Source organism: Polypterus senegalus, chromosome 6 (assembly GCF_016835505.1).
Source record: "Polypterus senegalus isolate Bchr_013 chromosome 6, ASM1683550v1, whole genome shotgun sequence".
NCBI classification, from domain to species: domain Eukaryota; kingdom Metazoa; phylum Chordata; class Cladistia; order Polypteriformes; family Polypteridae; genus Polypterus; species Polypterus senegalus.
Window position 1 is genome coordinate 114270234 of NC_053159.1, and position 24567 is coordinate 114294800.

At 37.1% G+C, this 24567-nt stretch overlaps 1 protein-coding gene across 1 annotated transcript; it reads left to right on the forward strand.

Annotated features, from left to right (window-relative positions):
• Positions 1–23472, forward strand: vkorc1l1 (vitamin K epoxide reductase complex, subunit 1-like 1). The gene is made up of 3 exons (XM_039756823.1): positions 1–225; positions 21877–21986; positions 22591–23472. The coding sequence occupies exons 1-3, from the start codon at positions 35–37 to the stop codon at positions 22815–22817; spliced, it is 528 nt and encodes a 175-aa protein (XP_039612757.1). The 5' UTR covers positions 1–34; the 3' UTR covers positions 22818–23472.
• Positions 23473–24567: the final 1095 nt, after the last annotated feature.

Below are 24567 nucleotides of genomic sequence, written 5' to 3' on the forward strand. Positions count from 1 at the left end.
AGGCGGTTGCGTGTGCGAGCCAAGTTGGAGAAAGATGGCGGCGCCCGTTCTGAGAGTGTCCACCCCTCGATGGGAGAGAATAGCCCGGTTGCTGGTGTGTCTTTTGGGTATCCTGCTCTCTGTATACGCTTACCATGTGCAAAGGGAAGTAACGAAGGACCCGAACTACGTGGCGCTCTGTGACCTGAACGACTCGTTGAGCTGCTCGAAGGTATTCACATCCAGGTAAGAGAGCGCCGGCTGGGTCAGAGCCGCCACAGGTTTTCAGCTTATTGTAGGGGCGAGGTGGGCCAGAAGCGCTGTTAGAAAATGCTTTCTTTTCGCTTACTTTGAATCTGTTGCTGTCGCTGTGATCCGGGCGAAAGATGCGCCTCTATGTGTCCTTAAACGTAGTATCATTTTGCCTGTCTCGGGCTCCCAGCTGTCGTCTAGGCTGGCAGTCGCAAAAGTCGCGTGGAAGTGGGTGTTTCCAAGGGTAAGGGAGGGATTCATTCTATTCCGTAGACACCTGACACACCAAAGTAATTCCAGGAGACGTTTGAATGAATCGAAACTGCTAGGCAGTGCTCGTTTATTTAATGCTTGAAATAACTTTTAAACACGACCTGCCAGTCAGTGCAATGTGGCGCTGCTGCTGCTTCAGTTACATATTTGCCGTGGTGGTGGTGGTGAGCTGGCAGTGTGACACCAGCCTTCACATGACCTGTCGCTTTATCTTTAGGATATAAGCAAAGCAGACTGTTTGTGGACGTGCGACAAAGTCCATTTTTATTGATGTAAAACTGACATTGCCATATGTGTGTTTCGTGTTGAGCTGGTATTCAGGTTATGTTTAATAATGATAACGTTCTTACACACCATTCTGTCTTTGTCAGTTGCTTTGGCAAGCAGTGTGCTAAATACAAGGACCGTTTTACTACATTTTTATTTCTCTAACAGGCGGAGGCTTTTCGTATTGTCTTGCATCAGAGCTGTAGCCAAAGCTGTCACTTCCAGACACACACATCCATAAAGTGTTCACCGTCACAGTTATCATACCAAAAATGTCTGAATTAGCGTGAGCCTTCCTAATTCGGGGTTTTCATAAGAAATGTAATGACTTCATTAGGTCTTAAGTACATAATAAACGAGAATAGTTGTCAAATATTTGAAAATATTAAAATTTGTTCTTCACTTTAAATCTCTAAATATAACCAATACAAGTCTAAATATAATAGAAATTTGTAATTTTCACGCTCTCATAGTGGTCAATAGAAGGCTAGATTCATAGTAAGGGATCAAAAATTTAAGTTTTTTTTTTAATGAATAATTCTATTTATATAGTGCATTTCCCACGTTCAAAGCGCTTTACAGAAGTTCAGAAGGAACGGGGCATTTACAACATTGGATTCAAAATAGCAATTGTATAATAATATAAAAGCTCCAATAAAACCCTAAATATATAACCCTAATTTACGACAGAGTCACAGATCATCCTGGGCACATGGGCAGAGAAGCTAAACTGAGAGATAATGGTCAGAATATCAGTGAGACTTAAATGACTTCTCGATCAAATGAGTTTTATGTTTTTTTGTTTTTTTTAAAGAATGAACTGAGTCATCTGTTCTTATTCATTTGTGGGAGATTGTCTCAATGTCTGGGTACGATACAGCTGAAGCCTTTGTCACCCATTGAGCACAATTTGATATGCAACAAGATTTCCAGAATCAGTTGATCTTTGTAGCTGGTCAGGAGCATAGTGATTGATAGATGGTGGAGGTTTCTAATGTAGTCCAGTACAAGGCCATTTAAAGATTATAGGGTAGTAATAGAATTTTATATTCAATCTTATAAGGCACAGGGAGCCAGTGAAGACAGAGGAGGATTTCATGTGCTTGTTCTAGGTATGTGTAAGGACTATTGCTGCAAAGTTTTAAACCAACCAGTGCTGAGACAACAGATTAGAAGAGGCCCTTGCTGGGAGGGAATTACAGTAGCAGATTCAGGAAATATTAAAATATGGGCAGGTTTCTCAGCATCAGAAAAGGAGTGTAATGAAATGTGATTCATGAGGCTAGAATTAGAAAGGGAGGAATCGAAAATTGCACCAAAGATTCTTGCAAAAGAAAGGTGGTCTGCTGACATCATCACTAAGAGTGAATGAAAATGAGCTAATTTTCTTAAACTGAGCATTAGTGCCAATTAGCATGACCTTGTATGTTACAGTTTAATATGAATGAGTTACTGTATGTACAATCCAGTTTTTAATTTCACCGAAACAAGTAAGTTGTGAGGTGAGTAAGCTCTGAATTTTCACTTTTAACACTGAAATAGACCTGCGTATCATCCTCCTAAAAATAATCTGGTCCAAAGCTGCAAATAATATGGACTAGCAGAAGCATGTATACAGTATACATAAGAGTAGAGGGCAGAGCTTTGAGTAACTCCTTCTGTGACTGGCGTTAAGCTGGACCTGCTGTTGTCAAGACTAACAAACTCTTGTGTATCAGTCAGGTAGGACTTAAACCATATACTGTACAGTATGTGTCATATATACATGTTCCTTATTCTGGAAAGTAGGTATAACAGAATTTAATATGCTGACTTGCCTACTGCCTGCTGCCATAAACAAGTAATTAGTTACTGGAAGCAGAGCAGTTTCGTATCTGTGCTGTGCTCTGAAACCAGACGAAAAGGAAGGATTCCTGCATTAACTTATTACAAGTTAAGTTACTGGTGAGCTGGGAGGCAACAAGCGCAGCGTCAGCTTCTATTATGGATCATTTTTTTCTGCGTGGCAGTAAACTACACATGCTATAGACGCAAGTACGTTTTGGTAACCTAAGAAAAATAATTTCCAGTTTAAACTTCCAAGAGACTGATGGAATATCCAAGCAGAGAGAGACAGAAAAGCATGACTTCCTTCATTAACCTAGCACATGGAAAGCTGATCATTGCATTCAGACACGTAAAGGAATATATTACCAATTTGTTGCCGTTTTCTATTTGTATTTCACTAATGGGTTTGGAAGTGGAATAATGCATTTAACAAGGAAAAATGTTTCCTTTGCTCCGTTTTAAAAAGTTCTGTCATTTAGTTATCGCAATACTTGCTGACGTGTTTGTTGCTTGTGAAGTCAGAGTTCGTAATCTTGGAGTCTTCCTCTCATTAGTGGCAGCAGGCTTTTTTTTTTTTAATCAGTTAAAAGGTGATTGCATTTCTCAGAAAAAACTCTTTTTAAGGCAAAATGTTCTTTTAAACATATTTGAATCTGGTCCTTTAACACAGTGATATAGAAGATATAGTTTCCAAGTATACTGTTCTAAATGATGATACTCTTTTTGTCTACAGAGTTTCTTTTTTTGATATATAGTTGCTGTTCCTACTTTGTGCCTATTGATGGATTTGACTCCCTGTGACCTTGTATTGGAAAAATCATGCTCTGAGAATATACTGTACTTCATTGCTACTAATTGTTGAATGTGAGGTGGGCATGGAACTGAAAATCAGCAGCTTTTTTTTTTTTTTTGGACAATTGATGGTTCTCTTTGCAACCAGAGATGAGTGTGAATGTAATACTTTTAATACATTTACATTTCAGTATTTCTCTGTTTTCTATTTTATTAAGTAATTTTGGAAAGTGCAGCAGATAAACACCATTTGAGATGGTGACACATCCCCCATGACTAGTATAAACAACATGTGCAACCTGCTTAACAAGACTGCAAGCTGAGAACACCCACCCCACTGGCATGACTGAAGCAGAAATACACAAGCAGCCATTGTGTACATGCACCTTACATTTGTGCTTCTTTTCCCTTAACATCAGATGCTGCCTTTGGAGAGAAGACTTTTTTATTTGGCAGTCATGTAAGCAATATTATGTCTTGCTTTAGATGTTACTGATATGGTTTCTTCAATGTTGCTTGTATTTTTGCTGTAATCATTTTAGAATAAGTCATCAAAAAAGAAAGAAGCTCTGATTACTTTTTGGTGATCCATTTCGGGCAAACGCTTAACAGTGACTTTTCCCTAGATGATACTTTTCTTATTGTTAACTACAATGTGAGTCAATTCTCATTACAATGTGAAACATGCACAGCCTATGTGTAAATTCCTAATATAATGTATAATATGTACGGGACATAGTTTTAAAGCTGAAGTAAAAAAAATAGTAGTCAATTTCATCCGTGCTTTTCAGAACTTTTTCCTTTCTGGGGGGCATGTTGTTGCAGTGGTTAGTACTGCGACTGCTTCATAGTTCCAGAATTTTGAAATCATTGGTCTAGACATCAGCTTTAGAAGTTTTCCCCATGTCTGCATTGTTTTTTCTCTGGATCATTCAGTTTTCTTGTATCATGTTATTTGGTTAGTTGGTACAGTTCAAGTGTGAATACATGATTTATGGTGGACAAGAGCCTCTCCCTGGGTTAGATTCTGCCTTAGGATTGCCAGGATAAACACTGCCTCCTTGCAACTCCTAAAGTGAATAAGGTGGATAGGATATTAAGTGCCCTCAGCCATTTCTGAGAATTTGGAAGAGATTTATTTAGTGTTTCCTATCACACTGTTAATTGATTCTGTCATCCCACTTTTGTTAGACCTGTAAATGTGACCCTTTATTGAAGCACAATAATAAATGAATTTATTATTTACCATGATCTTGAAAAGGAAAAGAATCTCTTCCCCTGATACTCATAACTACTATTTGATTGTCAATTTTTTATATTAATTTATTACAATTACATTACAATATATTATGTGGATCAGATCAATCATGGCCGAAATTATCGGCATCCCTGGAATTTTCCCAGAAAATGCACCAATTCTTCCAGAAAATTTTTGCAATTACAAATGTTTTGGTATACAAATGTTTATTTCCTTTATGTGCATTGGAACAACACAAAAAACAGAGAAAAAAAGCCAAATCTGACACCATGTCACACAGAACTCCAAAAATGGGCCGGACAAAATTATTGGCACCTTTTCAAAATTGTCGGTAAATCGTTTTATTTCAAGCATATGATGCTCGTTTGAACTCGCGTGTGGCAAAAAACAGGTGCTGGCAATATGGCAATCACACCTGAAGCCAGTTAAAATGGAGAAATGTTGACTCAACCTTTCTGTTGTGTGTCTGAGTGTGCCACACTAAGCATGGAGAACAGAAAGAAGAGCAGAGAATTGTCTGAGGACTTGAGAACAAAAATTGTGGAAAAATATCAACAATCTCAAGGCTACAAGTCCATCTCCAGATATATTCATGTTCCTTTGTCCACTTGATTTCCTTTGTCCATAATCAAGAAGTTCACAACACATGGCACTGTAGCTAATCGTTCTGGACGTGGATGGAAGAGAAAAATTAATAAAAGACTGCAACGAAGGATAGTCTGAATGGTGAATAAACAGCCCCAATCACCTTCAAAACATATTCAAGCTGTTCTGCAGACTCAGGGTGCAACATTGTCAGCTCGAACTATCCGTCGACATCTGAACGAAATGAAACTCTATGGTAGGAAAGCCAGGAGGACCCCACTGCTGACACAAACATAAAAAAGCCAGACTGGAGTTTGCCAAAATGTACTTGAGGAAGCCAAAATACTTCTGGGCGAACGTCTTGTGGACAGATGAGACCAAGGTAGAGGTTTTTGGTAAAGCTCCTCATTCTGTTGTTTACAGAAAACGGAATGAGGCCTATGAAGAAAAGAACACAGTACACAGTCAAACATGGTGGAGGTTCAAAGATGTTTTGGGGATGTTTTGTTGCCTCTGGCACTGGATTCCTTAACTATGTGTAAGGCATCACGAAATCTGAAGACTACCAAAAGATATTGGGGCGCAATGTAGGGCCCAGTGTCAAAAAGCTGGGTCTGCGTCAGAGGTCATGGGTGTTCTAGCAGGGCAGTGACCCCAAACATACCATTAAAAGCACCCAGAAATGGTTGAAGACAAAGTGCTGGAGAGTTCTGAAGTGGCCAGCAATGAGTCGGATCTAAATCCGATAGAACACTAATGGAGAGAACTCTAAATTGCTGTTGGGAGAAGGTGCCCTTTAAATATTAGAGGCCTTGATCAGTTTGCAAAAGAAGAGTGGTCGGAAATTCCAGTTGAGTGGTGTAACAAGCTTGTTGATGGTTATAGGAAGCGCTTGATTTCAGTTATTTTTTCCAAAGTGTGTGCAAACAAATATTAAGTTGAGGGTGCCAATAATTTTGTCCAGCCCGGTTTTTGAGTTTTGACTTTTTTTTTTATTTTTGAGTGCATACCAAAATATTTGTAATTGCAACGGTTTTCTGGGCGAAATGGTGCATTTTCTGGGAAAATTCCAGGGGTGCCAATAATTTCGGCCATGGCTATATAGTCTAAAGGACAAGCACAAATTAAAAAGTAGACCTCAAGGTTTTGGAACTCAAAATTGTGAATTAAAGTAAACAATTGCAAGAAGCCATGGGATGTAAACCAATTTGAATAGTAGGATAGTAAAATAATGAATTTTCCTTTGATCATATGGCACAGGTCTTGGTAAGACAGGATTATTGCATTCCATTATTTAAAAAATCGAATTTTTATTGTTACATTAATAGAGTAATGATTTTGCTTTTTTGGATTTCAGGGTACAATCTGATTTCTTTTTTCAACATGGTTCTATCATCCTTAGAGTAGACTTTTCGTTAAACTTACTCTGATGATAACTTTGTCAGTTTTACATCAAATAAAGTACTTTTCGGGAGATATCAAAAACAGTAAAGAATGCAAATCTATATAAAACCTTTTTTTCAAATGTATTTCATGCAATAAAGAAATTAATTTTTCTTTGTATGTGTCAATACTACTGCTATACTGCACTTTTACATTTTATTACCATACAGCATTAAAGTACAGAGAATTATTTTGACTTTTTTGACAGTCAACAGAAAATGACTATCAAAGTGAAAGCAGACCTCTATAAAATGATCTACATTAATTACAAGTATAGAGCACGAAATAACTGAGTGTCAGTGTTTAGTAGATGCACCTTTGCAGCAATTATTTTCTTAAATCTGTGTGTACAGGTGCGTAGAATTCACACTAAAACATGGCGTATGGACAAAAACAAAAATGCATGCACACACAAAAAAATCCAGATGCCTGTTCTGCTACAGTTCAAATAGACCTTGCACGTGGCTGAGGCAGCATGTGCTAGATGCTGTAACCCAATAATCCTCTTTACAATCAGCTGCTGTAGAGCTGTGATTCCACATTCGGACACAGTGGGTTAAATTACTCTGAGTAGTGCACTGAGAGTAACAACGCTAAAGCAGCTATGGTATTTGGAAGAGCTTGGCCATTCCGTGGACCATAGTATTGTTACAGGTTAATTACAATCGGATGCCTTAAACTAATAAACGATATGCGATTAATTTCAGTGTAAGCCGTGTCAGGGATGTGAATCTAGAAAAGAAAGGGAAACCACACAGGAACAGTAGAACTGCTTTGACGCTGGGTGCAACCAGTTTGCAAAACAGAGTCGAAAACGTGCATTACGTTATGGATTGAACTGGTGTGAGAATATGTGTGGCTTTAAGCCAAGTTTAGTTTTTATACATCGCGATGTGAGCATGGAAATGGGAGTATGCACCGTTTATACATGAGGTCCCTGGGCACTGAAGTTTTTCCTTATTCCAGCCATTTTCAAGTTCAGCCACTGTCTCAATTGGATTAACATATGGACTGTGACTCAGCCACACCAGGAAATTAACATTGTTGATTTTAAGCCATTCCTCTGCAGCTTTGGCTTTATGCTTGGGGTGGTTGTCTTGCTGGCAAACAAATCTTCTCAATTGTTTCAGGTATATTGCTGACTGCTTTAGGATTTACCTGTATGTTGGAGCATTGATTTAACCATTTACCCTCATGATCCTTCTAAGGCATGTTGCGGAGATGCATCCACACAGCATGATGTTGTCACCACCATGTTTCATAGTGGAGACTGTTGTTTTTGATAACGTACGGTAACAGTGGAGTTTAGTTTGATGGCCAAAACCTCAATATTGATATCATCAGACCATTGCACCTTTTTCTGGCTGACTTCTCAGTCCCCTTATGGCAAACTCTAGCTGAGAAGTCCTGTGTGTGTTTATTTCTTTTAAACAGCAACTTTATCTTTGCTACTTACCCATTAAGTTCCAGCTGGTGAATGTTGTTGTTGTATGTACAGTCTCTTTCATTTGAGCCACTGTAGCTTGTTACCCCTTCTGAGTTATCCTAGGTCTTTTAGCAGTCTTTCTCTTGCACCAACATTTAGTTTTTATGAATGGCGTGCTCTAGGTAGATTTACAGCTTGTTTCCTTCCCCTCACTTGCATTTCTAAATCACCTTTTCCCTGAGTTGCTTGGAGTGCTTTTTTGTCTTTATTGTGTAGGTTGGGCCACGATACTGACTCATCACAAGTTGGACTTTCCCCGATAGAGTTGTATTTATACTATAATGAATTAATTGTGTGACTTCTAAAACCAATTGTCAACCAATTAATTTAGATAACTTTGCAGAAATCGGTTTTAAATTTGACATTAAAGACTCATTTCCTGTTGATCTGTGTGAAAAAAGCCAAATTAAGTCCACTGTGATTCAATGTTGTATAACAATAAAATGGGAAAAATCCTAAGGAGTTAAATACTTTTTATAGCAATTTTGTAATATATAATATATATATATATATATCTATACTAATAAAAGGCAAAGCCCTCACTCACTCACTCACTGACTCATCACTAATTCTCCAACTTCCCGTGTAGGTAGAAGGCTGAAATTTGGCAGGCTTATTCCTTACAGCTTACTTACAAAAGTTGGGCAGGTTTCATTTCGAAATTCTACGCATAAGGGTCATAACTGGAAGCTATTTTTCCCCATATAATGTAATGGAGTCTTGAGTTGGAGATGGCGTGGGGGAGTTTAGTGTGACATCTACGCCCACGTAAGTACGTAGAGAACAAGGAAGAACTCCAAACAGCGATGAGCACAAAACGCCATTTCACAATTGAGAAGGCAGAAAAACATTATGAAGCAAATGATGCATACAAGCATATTCATAAGTACAGCTACTGTGGAAACAAAGCACGGCGTGAACCGTAAGTTTATATTAAATTAAGTTCATAGACAGGCTGCCACTAGCGTTTGTAATTTAGTGCCTGCCCATATAAGGCCGTCCATCAGCGGCAATCCAATACAAACACTGCCGGTAAATGTTCACGTGTGAAGGACTGCGCTTATGCAGAGGAAGATGAGATGGTCAGGGTGGTGTTTGGCACAAACTCATTGAAACTGCGAGAGAAACTTTTAAGTGCGGGTCTTAGCTGACATTACGAGATGGCACCAGTACAGCTGGGAACCTTCGATGCAAGAACACCAAGCGGCTCACGTGAACTGACGCAATGCGCAGACAAAAAGCAACAGTTCCAAAGAGTGCTGAACAAAAACCGAATTACACAATTGAGAAGGCAGCAAAAAATATGAAGCGTCTTATACATACAATCATATTCATAAGTGCAGCTACTGCGGAAACAAAGCACACGGTGGAAAAAGTGAATGTCCTGCTAAAGGAAGACAGTGTAAAAAAACGTGCATGCAGTTTGTCACATCACAGATAAAAGGAAGGCGAGCTGTTTATTGATGCAGTAAGGAACTAATCGATGAATGAAACCTCTTATCTTTACAGCGATTGACAAACACGGAATGTAACTTGAACACATCCTACAAATACGAGCCTGATTGAAAGAAATAATGATAATCAAATCCTTGATGACAGCAACATTCAATAACACTCACAAAACAATTACTGTATATTGACAATCATGTTACGTTATTTTTAAAATGTTCCCTTTTCTTTTCATAACTTCTACTTCTCCACTGCGTACGGGTATATATATATAAATGTATATATATACCCGATCTACAATACATACTTTAGCATAGACAAGCCACACGCTGTGGCTAATTGTAGAGTCTTAAGCCTCTAACGCCGACATTGAGGTTCGATTCCGAGAGGGATGTACTGACTATGTGCAGCGCTACCGATTCATTTTACCTTCGCATCTCCTTGGTTTGGGACGTATGAAAAATATTAGGTTAAGCAGAATCATGTTACGTTATTTTTAAAATTTTCCCTTTCTTAGCACAAGCACAGCTGAGAAGCTTCGATGCATGTACTCCATAACGCGTTAAAAATAACGCATTTAATCACACTTTCAATTCCAAGCAAGCGGGAACTTTTGTCAATGCATGATTTCCTGGTACATCCATTACACTGATGCACACATCACAGCTACAAAAATGTTAGAGTCGGAATAAAGCGCGTTCCTACGACTGATCATTTCGACTACCCGAAGCCTTGATAAAAGCATGGTTTTGTGCACACTGAAAAGCAAGCAAAATTAGATGCATTACAGAAAGCGGACTTTGTGGCTCTTACTGGGGATCATTGGACTTCCGTGACCGTTAGTAATTCTAAATACATCTAATTACAAAATGTTCAATGATCACACTGTTTTAGCCTAATGTACAAAATAATTTTGGCTAATGTTACTCAGAGTTTAAAGAGTAAGCTGGTCAAATTACCTTTTATGTTTCTGACTTATTTTTTAAGAAGAAAACTGCACTTTATGTTGAAATTTTGGTTATTATTATTTAAAGACAATACTATTCTGAAAATGTACTTAAAGTACTTAAACTACCACTTTATTTTTAAGTCTGCCCAATTTTAACCAGGGATGATACTTTTGTTTCTGTTTTGAATTCAAATGCAGTTTAAAAGCTTTTTTTCAGAAATTAAAACAGCTTCAGTTTACAATATTCATGTCCATGTCTATTATTTGATTCTGTAAGCCCACTAAAACCGTTTTAAATTTAAAAAAAAAACATTTGCGATTTGGGGCAAATTTACGTGTGCGATTACATACGATTAATCAAGATTAATTCTTACACAGCCTCTAATTAATTGGATTAATTTTTTTAATCGAGTCCCACCCCTAATATATATATGTAGATATATATGTAGATTTGTATATATGTGTATATACAGTATATATGTAGATATGTATATGTTGTATATACAGTATGTATATATGTGTGTGTGTATATATACAGTATGTGTATATATGTATATGTATATACAGTGGAGGAAATAATTATTTGACCCCTCACTGATTTTGTAAGTTTGTCCAATGACAAAGAAATGAAAAGTCTCAGAACAGTATCATTTCAATGGTAGGTTTATTTCAACAGTGGCAGATTGCACATCAAAAGGAAAATCGAAAAAATAACTTTAAATAAAAGATAGAAATTGATTTGCATTTCATTGAGGGAAATAAGTTTTGAACCCTCTAACAAAAAGACTTAATACTTAGTGGAAAAACCCTTGTTTGCAAGCACAGAGGTCAAACGTTTCTTGTAATTGATGACCAAGTTTGCGCACATTTTAGGAGGAATGTTGGTCCACTCCTCTTTGCAGATCATCTCTAAATCCCTAAGGTTTCGAGGCTGTCTCTGTGCTACTCTGAGCTTGAGCTCCCTCCATAGGTTTTCTATTGGATTAAGGTCCGGAGACTGACTAGGCCACTCCATGACCTTAATGTGCTTCTTCTTGAGCCACTCCTTTGTTGCCTTTGCTGTATGTTTTGGGTCATTGTCGTGCTGGAACACCCATCCACGACCCATTTTCAGTTTCCTGGCAGAGGGAAGGAGATTGTCGCTCAGGATTTCACGATACATGGCTCCGTCCATTTTCCGTTAATGCGATTAAGTTGTCCTGTGCCCTTAGCAGAAAAACACCCCCAAAGCAAAATGTTTCCACCCCCATGCTTGACGGTGGGGACGGTGTTTTGGGGGCATAGGCAGCATTTTCTTCCTCCAAACCCAGCGAGTTGAGTTAATGCCAAAGAGCTCTATTTTGGTCTCATCAGACCACAGCACCTTCTCCCAGTCACTCTCTGAATCATTCAGGTGTTCATTGGCAAACTTCAGACGGGCCTGCACATGTGCCTTCTTGAGCAGGGGGACCTTGCGAGCCCTGCAGGATTTTAATCCATTGCGGTGTAATGTGTTTCCAATGGTTTTCTTGGTGACTGTGGTCCCTGCTAATTTGAGGTCATTAACTAACTCCTCCCGTGTAGTTCTAGGATTCTTTTCACCTTTCTCAGAACCATTGACACCCCACGAGGTGAGATCTTGCGTGGAGCCCCAGAGCGAGGTCGATTGATGGTCATTTTGTGCTCCTTCCATTTTCGAACAATCGCACCAACATTTGTCACCTTCTCTCCCAGCTTCTTGCTAATGGTTTTGTAGACCATTCCAGCCTTGTGCAGGTCTACAATTTTGTCTCTGACATCCTTGGACAGCTCTTTGGTCTTTCCCATGTTGTAGAGTGTGGAGTCTGCTTGATTGATTGATTCTGTGGACAGGTGTCTTTCATACAGGTGACTAGTTAAGACAGGTGTCCTTAATGAGGGTGACTAATTGAGTAGAAGTGTCTAACCACTCTGTGGGAGCCAGAACTCTTAATGGTTGGTAGGGGTTCAAAAACTTATTTCCCTCAATGAAATGCAAATCAATTTCTATCTTTTATTTAAAGTTATTTTTTCGATTTTCCTTTTGATGTGCAATCTGCCACTGTTGAAATAAACCTACCATTGAAATGATACTGTTCTGAGACTTTTCATTTCTTTGTCATTGGACAAACTTACAAAATCAGTGAGGGGTCAAATAATTATTTCCTCCACTGTATATGTATGTGTGTATATGTATATATATATATATATATAACTGTATATATGTATGTGTATAGATGTGTGTATATATATGTATTTATATATATATATATATATATATATATATATATATATATATATATATATATATGCCAGCAACACTCATGACAATGACAAAACAATTACATTGTCAATCATGTTACGTTATTATTAAAATGTTTCCTTTTCTTTTTACTTCTCCGCTGCCAATCGAGGTATTTTGCTATATATATATATATATATATATATATATATATATATATAAATAGATAGATATGACAACACTCATATTAATGACAAAACAATTACATTAACAATCATCTTACGTTATTTTTAAAATGTTTGCTTTTCTTTTTCATAACTTCTTTAACACACTACTTCTCCGCTGCAAAGCGCGGGTATTCTGCTAGTATTAATATATTTTTAAAAAGCAGTTTTGAGTGAACGGTTTTGTGTTACATTTAAATTTTTAAAGATGATAAACATTCTCTATAATTTTCAAGAAGTATTTGCAATAAACATGGAACGAGATGTTTAAATGTAATTTATAATCCAACAATATTTGAGGACTGTTGAAGAAACTGAATACTTCAGCAAGGCACTTTATAGAAAACCAGAAATATGTGAGCATCGAGTGTGGAGACCATGCACCTTAAGGATCCTATCAAGCAATATTTTAAAGTCTGTCCAACCGTCATCAAACTTGTACACAACTACACTCATTCAGATCAGGTCAGTTTAGACAAGCCAGCTATCCTAATGCGCATATCTTAAGTATATGGGAGCAATACCCAGACACATGGAGAAATTGCAAGCTCCATGCAGACAGATACCAGGCTATGGTTTGAAGGGGGGATTCAGGAGTTGGGCGTGTTTCAACAATAGTCACTGTGCCATACAGAGTATGTTAAAATTAGTACTATATACATGCATAACTAATGTTAAATAGTACAGTGTTTTCATTACAGATTACTGGACCAGTAAATTGCTTTTATAAGCTTTATGGTAATTTACTTGTAGTGCTCCTTTATGCAAGGTATTTCAGTAGTTGAGCTAGCAGTGCTAGCACACATCTTTATTTGCTGCAGTTTTCCTGCAAACGGAGAACAATAAGCTAGACTTTACAAGAGAAAGATAAGACTGGAGAAAAAGTGTACTTTAATGAATTCAGACCTTTTTATTTTGTCTATTAATTAAAATGAATACTGTCGGAAGTGAGCTTATGTTAAATACAGCAGCTAACATTTGCAATTAGAAATACAAGAGATAAGGAGGAAATTGGAATTGCTGCTTAGTGAACAATAGGCTTGTTAGCTTAAGAGCAACTTTTGTCTATGTTACTAGTAAGCTTGTTAGTCTTGTATCTTCTTGATAAACATCTTATGAACATTTAATAGATTTGTGGGTTTTTAAATTCCTGTACTGGTTATGTTAATTGTAAGTATATACAGTGTAAGTTTTGTTAAGCAATATTACACTTCAAGAATTAGGGTTGTCTAACAGGTACACAGGAAAAACAAAAACATTTTAAATACTGTATAGTAAATGTATATTTTCACAGCAAAAAAAACTAGTGCAAATCTATTGCTCTTTCTAATGGGCAGAATTAACAAAGCAAAAATAGATATCCTCCCTCAATTGTTGTTTCTTTTTCAGAGCATTTCTATATTTGTTAAAAATTCTCCTAAAATTGTTGTAATATTCTTTATTTAGCCGATGGTCATGCATTAAAAAAAAAATACTACAAAGACTGGAAGACCAGATGGTGCGGCATGGTGCTACCTGACTTTCAGCTTTACTACTGAGGTTTCAAATATTTTTAGACAATTGAAGTAAATAGAAAGTGCTTCAAATAATCCTACGTGGTTAGTTTTGGAAAGAAATTCCTTATATGCCTTGTACTCTGCTCCACTTGTTAATAATTCCAATTTAGTTTTAATTAGATTGTGCTTCACTCTCTCAAAATGTAGAACCAATGCAGATAACTCTTTAAGGCAGAGGCCCTATTATCCATTGCCCAGTTACAGAATAATGTTGCATTCTAGCCCTCTCTTAATACAAAAGTTTTTAATTTATATAAGCTATTAGGTATGCAAACCGTCAGAGATTGTTATGCTAATAATGTTTGCACCTTTTGATCAACTCAGTACAAATAGGGAATTTCCACATTTCAAGACTCATTTGTCTCTTCAAGTGAGGAGCTTTGTCTAATTTCATTAATACTCCAAAAAATATTCACACTTGAAAATATTTGAACTAGCAATGAGAAGAATATAGGTAGGTTTTACAGACTTTAATTATATCATGAAACTCAAAGCTATATGATCTTGGGAAATACTGGGAAAGAAATCCTCTTCCAGTGTTTCTGGTAATGAGTTGAATTCAATTATTTGAATATCCTTCATAACTTAATGGATATGGAGATATTTATATTACCTAAAACTAAAAAAAATCAAACCTTGTTTGTGTTGGACTTGGTGTATAGCTTCTTTTGCATCTGGCAAGAATTCATCAATGTTTTTCTAAAATAATTTTGCTTGCCTCCTGCCATTGTTTTTGCTAAATACGTGTTGTTTCAATCAGTATATTTTGTCTTTCATTTTTCTCTCCATTGTATCAGGATGGGGTTTTAGTGCTGCTTAAAATGAAAATATCTTAATATATCAGCATTATATACACATCTATATATAATGTGTGCCTGATTGTTGTATTACAACATTTCTGTTGTAATGCATATACATCTGCATATATCTTGAAATAAAACATTTTAAACTGGAAATATTGTTCTGTCCTTCTATAAATGACCAAATCCAAGTAAATACCTAATTTGTAACCTTAATAACTAATTTCATATTTAAACATTGTTTGCTTAACAAATTATAGTTATATGACAATACTGTACTTTTTTTGGGGTAGTTGACTAACTGATTACAGTAAGGTCTCCAATTATGCAAAAGTTGCCAGCCCCCACCAAACACCCAACAATGTCCCTAATAACTTTGTGTATGCGTGTAAAAACTTGAATTCCCATGTGGTATAAGCATGGAATCAACAATAAATCATATTTTCTTAATCAAAATGCATTTCAAGAATTCAATTCTTCTGTCCTGCCAGTGTCTCTGTCACCTGTTTGCAAGGCAACTTTACAAACTTTACCCCTTCTGGTATTAACCACAACAGCACTTATTGGGCCTCATTCATGAAGCGTTTTGTAAATTAACAGTCCAATGCTCCAAATCTGCCATATAAGGATATGCTGCCACACAGGCACAGAATCTGCCAAAATGTCAAAAGCGAAAAAAGAAAGGGAACAAAAAAACTTTAAAGAATCGGAGATAAAAATACTTTTAACAGACGTTAACAAACAAAAAAAAAATATTCCTTTTGTATGAGTAGTGGTGTTACTGGGTCAGGCAAAGGAATTGCTTGGAAAAAGGAGATGACTGCAGTTAATTCATTGTCTTCTGTAGAGTGACGTGTTCTAGAAATAAAACAGAAAGGGTTTGATTTGAAATTAGGAAACACATAGCAGCTCATAGAAAAAGTACCTTCCTGATGGAAGTGGGTCCTGGCTCTTCACAATTCTGTTTCAGATGAGCACATTGCATCCATTATTGGAGAGGCATCTTCATATTCTACCCAGAGGTGACGGCGACGTGCCTCTGACTACAGAGCATTCATCAAATGCGAATTGTAAGAGTTTTTTCATTCTGCAATAATGTTGAACTGAAACATTCATTTATTTGTATTTATTATTAAATTAAACAGTGAGATTCCACTTGCCATGCAGAGACTTCATGTGAAAAACCCAACAGTCTACATGCTCAGGAACCTTTCTGCCTGAAAAGTAGTGGAGAGTGGTCTAGTTTTCACAGAAGTCATCGTGAATCATAAGCAACTTGTAGCGGTCCAGGGCCGCTAAGATTTACACCGTCAAGATGACGGTGATTTATTTATTTTTATGGAAGAGATCCCAGGGACACTCCCAGCCTTAGCCCGACCTGCACACACTCACAAACGGAGACAAAATAATGCACACTGGCATCAAACAACAATTAAAGAATATAATGAAATTAAATGAAAACACTACCACCCTGTACTACGGCGAAATTACATTAAACACATAAACACAAACAACCCCCACCCCCCCACAGCAGAGTCCATGAAAAACAGCACTGGATGTAATGAAATAATGACAACAGTAAGTCCAGAGATCTGTATGTTGAAAGGGAATGAAAAAACAGTCCTACTGGTAGACCCTGTAAAGGTGAAGACGGGTGGATGGTTCAGGAGCACTCCTTTTCTTGAGGGAAAGCAATGAATCCACTATCAGTCCTCTGCACACAGGTAGACGGAAGATAATCCAGACCCCAACAACGATACAATCCAGGACACAACAACTAAGTATGGTTAATCAACAGAAGGCAGCCTGACAGGTACACGGAACACAAAATACAAAAAAAAAAAAAAAAAACACTTTTTTTTTTTTCCTTTGGACACCTGCCCTCCTTTTAAGAGCCACCCTGACCACCTTTGACCCCAACAGACCCTGCACCCCAAACAGAAGACCAATCAGAGCCTCTGCAGGGGCTGCTGGGAGATACAGTTTTAACTTATAGTAGCACTGCTACAAAATTAACCAAGAAACTGAAAGGAATGTACTCCACTCTGAAAGACATACAAACCAGTTTGAAAGAAATAAGCAATTCTCTGAAAGGATTTTACAAAGTGTTAAAAAATGGTGCCAAATGCTAAGTAGTTTACCAAATACTTGCTTAATTTGTGTTTTCAGCATTTTTAATACAGTAAAACATCAAACAGTTGATGTATTATTCTGTGACGTGTCATAATTGCTATTACACTGGGGTTTTCATCAGCAAGCATTGACTAAAGGTCACTTTCATTTGGTATATTGTAATAATATTATAATATTATTTGGCACACCTTTTCAGGTGAATCTAAAAGAGTGCTGCCCTTGTATCCAGGCACAGCCATTGTGCCTTCCAAATTCCATTTGTGTGCTCGATAACAGCCTGTGCTGTTGCATCTGCCCCCTATGGATATAAACAGTTAGCCTATTTATACTTCCCAAATTAACACAATTTAATCTATAGGGTAAACTTTTACTCTTGCCAAGAAACCAGCCTTCTTGCAGAGTTGTTTGCTTCAGACACGTGCCATCGGAACTGTGCTACAGAATGAAACTCTTGTGTGTACCGCCAGGCCATTGGGCAACGACGTTGAGCAGCACACACTTTGCATCACATATAAGCTGCACACTGACAGAATGAAAGTGTTTTCTTTTTATATATCCAAACACATCATTGAATGGAATTCTGATGCTTACTTGGGTGCAGTCTATTGCACAAATGACAATGGGTAGGTTTGACCGCTTGTAAAACCATTAACTAACTTTCACTTGCCTTTCCCTACCATGAGAATTGAATATAATCCCACAATAGTGTTAATATGCTGTTAACTTCTCCAGTTAGAATGTGGCTAGTATCCATAATAGTACATAAATACACCAGAATGGGTCTAGGTAGTGTAAAACAACTAATCAACCATTCATCACTCTCTTCATTATCTCAGGCGGGAGCCCGTTCATCCCTGGGGCCTTACCTGAGCTCATTGAGTCCAATGCCTCTACGTTCAGGCAAAAAGATGGAAGCATCTAGAAGAGAAGCATCTTCTTTAGTGGGACTGGGGAATGGAAGGATGTTAAGGAATGATTTGATATCTGAGGGAGTGGTACCAGAGGTATCAGTAAATACCTAAAAGTAATAATCTACAAATTCAGTATTTATTATCTGGTGATCATTAGAAATCAAACCAGATTTAGTATGGATAGAAGGTATGGAGGAAAAGGAGGAATTTTTCTTAATCCTAGAAGCAAGACGTCTGCTCAGCCTGGCACTGGAGACATAATAGTGAGCTATTATGGTAGATTAAGAATTTGGCTATTTGCATTAAAAGACTTTAAGTTCGTATCTGGTGTTAGCAATTAGTAATTTGTGTTCTTTATCAACCACGAGAGGTGTGCTCTTTCTAAGAGTGAAAGTTTAGACTCAAGGTCTTTTGTTTTTGGGAGTTTAGTATGTGTCAAATGTCAGGAAAAGAAGATAGTTAAGTCCCGATTAAAACCTTTAATTGCCTCCCAAATGGCGTCTGCATTATCTACAGACCCAATATTGAATAAGTACTCCTCTAGTTTGACAGCAAGTTCATTTTTTTTTTTTTTTTACAGAAGAGACGTGTTGAATTTCCACCTCAGGGCATGAGATGTTTAAAACGGAAGGATCAACTGTAAATGAATAAGTTTGTGGTCAGATATAGTAGGTAAGACCAATGAAGCATCTGAGACCAGCGAAGACAGCTTGTATGATTTGAAAATATAATCAATGCGAGACTGAATTATGATGGGAAAAGAAAAGAGAGAATTCTCTGACTGAAGGATTAAGTAACTGAATTGAATCTATTAAATTAAGATTGTCAATAAAATTACATAAAGAATATGTAGAGTTAGGCTTGCACTTGCCGACTGGTGGTGGAGATATGTCTAGCAATGGGTTTAAGGCGGCATTGGCATCAATGCCGACCACAGTCGGAGAACTTAAGAAGATGGTTGGTGAGTTTGGTGGGGGGAAAAAAGATAGGCAATACAGGGTATAGCCATAGACTAAAACAAATAGCAATTTACGACCTTCAAGTAACAAAATCAGTCAACGTTGTCACTACCCAATTCCAAAAACCTTAATTTGTAATGTGCGGCACAGTAAAATAAGAATGCCACATCTTTTAGAGTGAGCGGAGGATGCAATGCTTGTGGAAAATATTATTATCATAGTAGGAGACGTCTCCAGCCAACAGGTGCGACTCCTGAATTAAAGCCATATACATATGGCTCATCCATGGTGATGGTGAAGGAGATCGAGGAGGCAAGTGTTGACCGCAACTGACCGGAGTTCAGGGCCCTGACATCCCATGGAATAATGTTAAGCTTTTCCATAATTAGATTTAGAAAAGAGGTAGGCAGAACCTAGAACAGAGTGACAAGAAATGGAAGTAATAGTATGCTGTTGTGTGGCAATCGATAATGTCACAAACATAAAAACCGAGAGTCCCACCAGCTCAGGCTCCATCCCAAACCCACCTCAACAGGCCCATACACTAACCCCCGTGTAAGGAACCCCACAATAAGTAAACAAATAAAAGCAGAAGCAAGCAGTAATGGCCCAAACCACCCCTGAATGCAGGCATACCAGGAGTGTAACCAAAAGAAACTACCAAAAAGTGAGATCAAGACAAGAGGCCAAAAACCATCCACAACCCTCGATCCTCATCCTCAGCTACATAATTAATGAGAATGAATTATACATTATTTTGAAATTGTATACATGGTACAGAGATAATGGAGGGAGAGGATTAACTGCGGCACCTGGCAACCCACAATGATGCTGAAGACGTCATCAGGCCCGAGCACCTATGCAGAAAATCCCTCAATTCCACCTCAGCGTATGTTAGCATGGCATAACATCAACATCATATGAAAAATATAAAGGACAGTTCAAAAAGTGATTCCAGTCCATCATAAAATCATTAGATAAGACAGAAACCTAAATGGCTGCTTCACGGCTGGAACTTGAACTTGACCAACGATGTACAGAATACAGCGAATGGGGAGATCTTCATGGTGTGAAAGTGCTGGTTGAAGCTAAGCTGACATTCACTGCAAGAGCTTCAGAGAGTGAGTTGAACAGATTTTGTTCTGAATCGAGACTTAATTTCAACTGTGCAGGATACAGCAAATATAGCTGAATACCAGGAGCATGTGCTTACTGGGCAACTGGGACTGTGGCTTTCCTTTGCTGCACAGTAATTGAACTAAAATCTGTGAAGAAGCGGATCCCTGAGCCTTCGAAATACTGTAGATGTTTTAAACATGACATGCCTCTGAAAGAATTTGTTAGCTGTCTCAAAACCTCAGAAATATTATTATAAGAGGCCAGCACTGCCAGTGTACACACAATGAGCCTGCATGATATCCGTGACACAGTTTGAGAGGTTTAAGAACCACTTTTGCCACATTTGGGAGATGAAGTAAATCGGATTGCTTTTTTCAGTCCCTTCTTTAAGTCCGACAATTCTTAAATTATCTCTTTGAATCCTGTCTTCTAGATCGATCCGTTTTGTCTTTCAAGTCAACAACTTCTTTACAGAGTGCCTTCTCCATAGTGTGACGGTTTATGGTCGAATGTAGGGCTTGGACATCCTTGATCAGTTTCGCCTACTCTTTAATAGCTTTCAGGTTGCCCCATATTTCAGTGAAGCTGGTCTGCATTGTAGTATTTAGTGTGGTGGTGTGTTCAAGGAGGAGATTTTTCATCAAGTCCCAGTAGGCATTCACATTGACACTGGATTCCATTTGAGGATGTTTCAGCTTCTTTGGTGAGTTAGTAGGTAAAGAATGGGGTCTTCAGCCTGAAGGAGACATCTGTTCTTGGTGACGGTGAGAAATATGGTACAATCTGTCCATTTAGTAGTAAGGTGGGAGAAAAGTCGGAAATGGGGTTTTATTGTTGTGAGGGGATGGAGCTGAAGCCCATGTGTTATCTATATTAATGTTTATGTTCACTTTTTTGAAGGGTGCCAATATTTCTGGAGTTGACTGTAGTAATATTAATATGTTCATATGTACATTACCATTCATAATCAAGGGCAAAGATCTTTTCAGGCAAAAGTCAGTTTCAGATTCTGTTGTAAATAAATTTAATGGAAGAAAATCATACAACATTAGCTAGGCAGTGAACCCTAGTGGCTAAGGAAGTTAACTTTATACCACAAGGTTGCTGGTTTACTTCCAGGCTTTCATTGTGTTGTCATGAGCAAATCACCTAAATAGCCTGTACTCAAATTATAAAGAGTATTTATGCTTAGTAATTATAATGATAATTATACTTGTTCTTAATACACTTATAAGTATATTTTATTAGCATTAGTAGAAATATTGTAGTTATTGTTATTGCTATGGTTCCTAATTATGCTCACTAACTTGTATTACTTATATTTAGGTTTTGCTTTACAAGTACAAAAACATGTCAATGCTCTATTTGCTTCCAGATGGGGACGAGGATTTGGGTTGCTGGGCTCCATCTTTGGTAAAAACAGTGCAATGAACCAGCCGAACAGTGTCTATTCATTTGCATTTTATGTTCTACAAATGCTACTGGGTATGTATTGCCTGAAATGGACTTGCTTCTGTCCTGTTGTGATGTTTTGGCTATTTACCTTTGATCATACTCTTTTTGCATATGAGCCTTTTAAATTTCTGCTTAAAATTGTACAAAAAGACCCTGTTCTTCTCAGAGGAAATTCATTATATGCCCTACAAAATATTTAAAATATCAAAAATAGTGTAGACTTACTGTACTACAAGATTTTTTTAACATATTTTTAAAATGTTCCAAGTTAAACTAAAGACTGGAGTGGCACACAGTTGATAGCTAGGGTAGTTTTCCTAATTGTTTTCCATTTAAATGACACGTGTATCTCAATCATTGTCTCCATGTTATTCTTTACATTTAATCTTTGGAGTTGTTTGCCAAGTCAGCAACAACAATAAATATATTGATCTGCCTCAACATAGTGGATTTCCCTGGTTTGAGAGTGTCATCTTTCTCATTTATTAGCATTACCTCAGATAATTTGACATGCAGCTCGAGCAGACTGCTAGACAACAATTTTTCATTTACTGTACAAAAGTGAGGTGACATCTCTGCTCCTAAGGTGGTTACCGTTTTGGTGTTTAGTGTAACATTTGTTTTTCTCTTGCAGGTATGACAGCAAGTGCGATGGCAGCTCTCATCTTAATGGGCACTTCAATAGTTTCAGTCATTGGCTCTTTGTACCTTAGTTACATCCTGTACTTTGTGCTAAAGGACTTGTGTATCATCTGCATCACAACATACACACTGAACTTCATTCTCTTAATCCTCAATTATAAGCGACTGGTTTACTTGAATGAAGCCTGGAAACAGCAACTTCAAGCAAAGCAGGAATAAACATGACCCTTGAACTGTGATCTACCACCTGGACATGTTGCTTCCATCATGTTTATTCTGCAAAAAAAAAAAAAAAGAATAAAAAGGGAAGGGGTGATGGGATTGTATAGGAAGAAAGTGTACAAACAAACCCCTCTTTTTTTAAAAGAAGGAAGTATCACAGTTTCCTGAATGATGTAGAATTTTTTATTTTTTTTTGGAGACTGTATGGTCTTGAATTTATGTATTTGTGTATGTATGTCAGAGTTTTTTCCCCTCCTTAGTCAACTGTTTCCTGCAAATTAAGAAAGCGGTAAAATAGTAAATATTGGTTGTTTATGAGCTTCTTGTTGACAAGCTTTAACTGTACTTTACATTACAGCTTCAGGCTGTTAAGTTATTTGCATTTACTTGAAACTAAATTAAATGATAACTGTATATGCATCAAAAAGAGGAAACCGTGCAGAACTGAGAAACTACTGTATGGGTCACAAGTATGACCCCTCAGTACAGAGTAAGAAAATAATCTTTGTTTACATTATATTGTAAAAGGACCACTAATCATTTCTGGAGCACTGATGAGTGGCTCCTGTAGCTGTCTCTCTGTTGTTTTTGTTTAGATGTCTTTACAACCTGTAAATAGTAGTTCCTAAATACATTGTATGTCTTTTTTATACTTTTCATTGTTTTCAGCATTATTTTGGGTTCATGTCAACAAAGTAGTAAAAAATTATATTCGAGAATATTCGATATAACCCATGATGGTGACAATAGATATAACAGGTGAAAAAGCAGTCTGAGTTCAAAATAGTGACCCACCCGACACAAGCGTACTTGCACAGCAGATATATTGTTATGTTCATGAAATGGCACAAAATGAATTAGAATGGCTGGAGAATGAATTTTGAATGTGTGTGTGTGTGTGTATATATATATATATATATATATATATATATATATATATATATATATATATATATATATATATATATATATATATGCCCCCCATCATCTCTAAAAAGAGTATACAGATTATAAATGTCAGAAAAGTTAATTAAAAGAAACTTATTGCAGGGTTTAGGTTGTCAACAGTTTTTCTTGTCTCCTTATTGATTATTGAACATGTATTGATGTGCTGCCATCATTTAATAGTTTTAGTTTTAAAAACAATGCAGAGGGGTGTTTCAAAGTGTGTTCAGTTTTGTCTTGTTATATCTGATGAACTGATTGGTATGACACACTTGGTGTAATTGGAGGTTTTCATTTAATAGGTTATGCGTTGCTCTTTCTGTAAACCATGTCAGCAGATCAGGTTTTATCAGGTTGAAATGAACTTAATTAATTTTGACACTGAAACATGTTTTTTTTTAATTTTTTTTATATTCCCAATCCCATTGCAGGTATATACTGCATGTACATCAAGGTGACTCTTTGCGGTCATTCAAACTGCCTTCACTATATATTACTTTGGATGTTAATTACACTTTTTAATTTTAATATTCAGATAAAAAAATGAATGAAGCAGCCAGGCACTAGAGTTTGATTGCAGTTCATTCCAACACTTTTTTTTTTTTTTAAACTCTTACATTACCACAAATCTCTACTTTTTGTATCTTTTTTTTTTAAACGCTAAAGCTGCTCAGCTGTGGTTCCTGGCAGAATTTTTTTTTAATTTTCCATAAATTATAATTTTAATTGTGATATTTTCTCATGAATTCAGTTATGTTTTATGTTATTTAGTGTCACTTATTTATAACGTTTTGGTTGTTGT

Coding starts and splice junctions, on each gene's coding strand:
- vkorc1l1 (XM_039756823.1), top strand. CDS start 35: ATGGCGGCGCCCGTTCTGAGAGTGTCCACCCCTCGATGGGAGAGAATA. Junction 226..21,876: donor TCGAAGGTATTCACATCCAG/GTAAGAGAGCGC, acceptor ATTTGCTTCCAG/ATGGGGACGAGGATTTGGGT. Junction 21,987..22,590: donor TGTTCTACAAATGCTACTGG/GTATGTATTGCC, acceptor TTTCTCTTGCAG/GTATGACAGCAAGTGCGATG.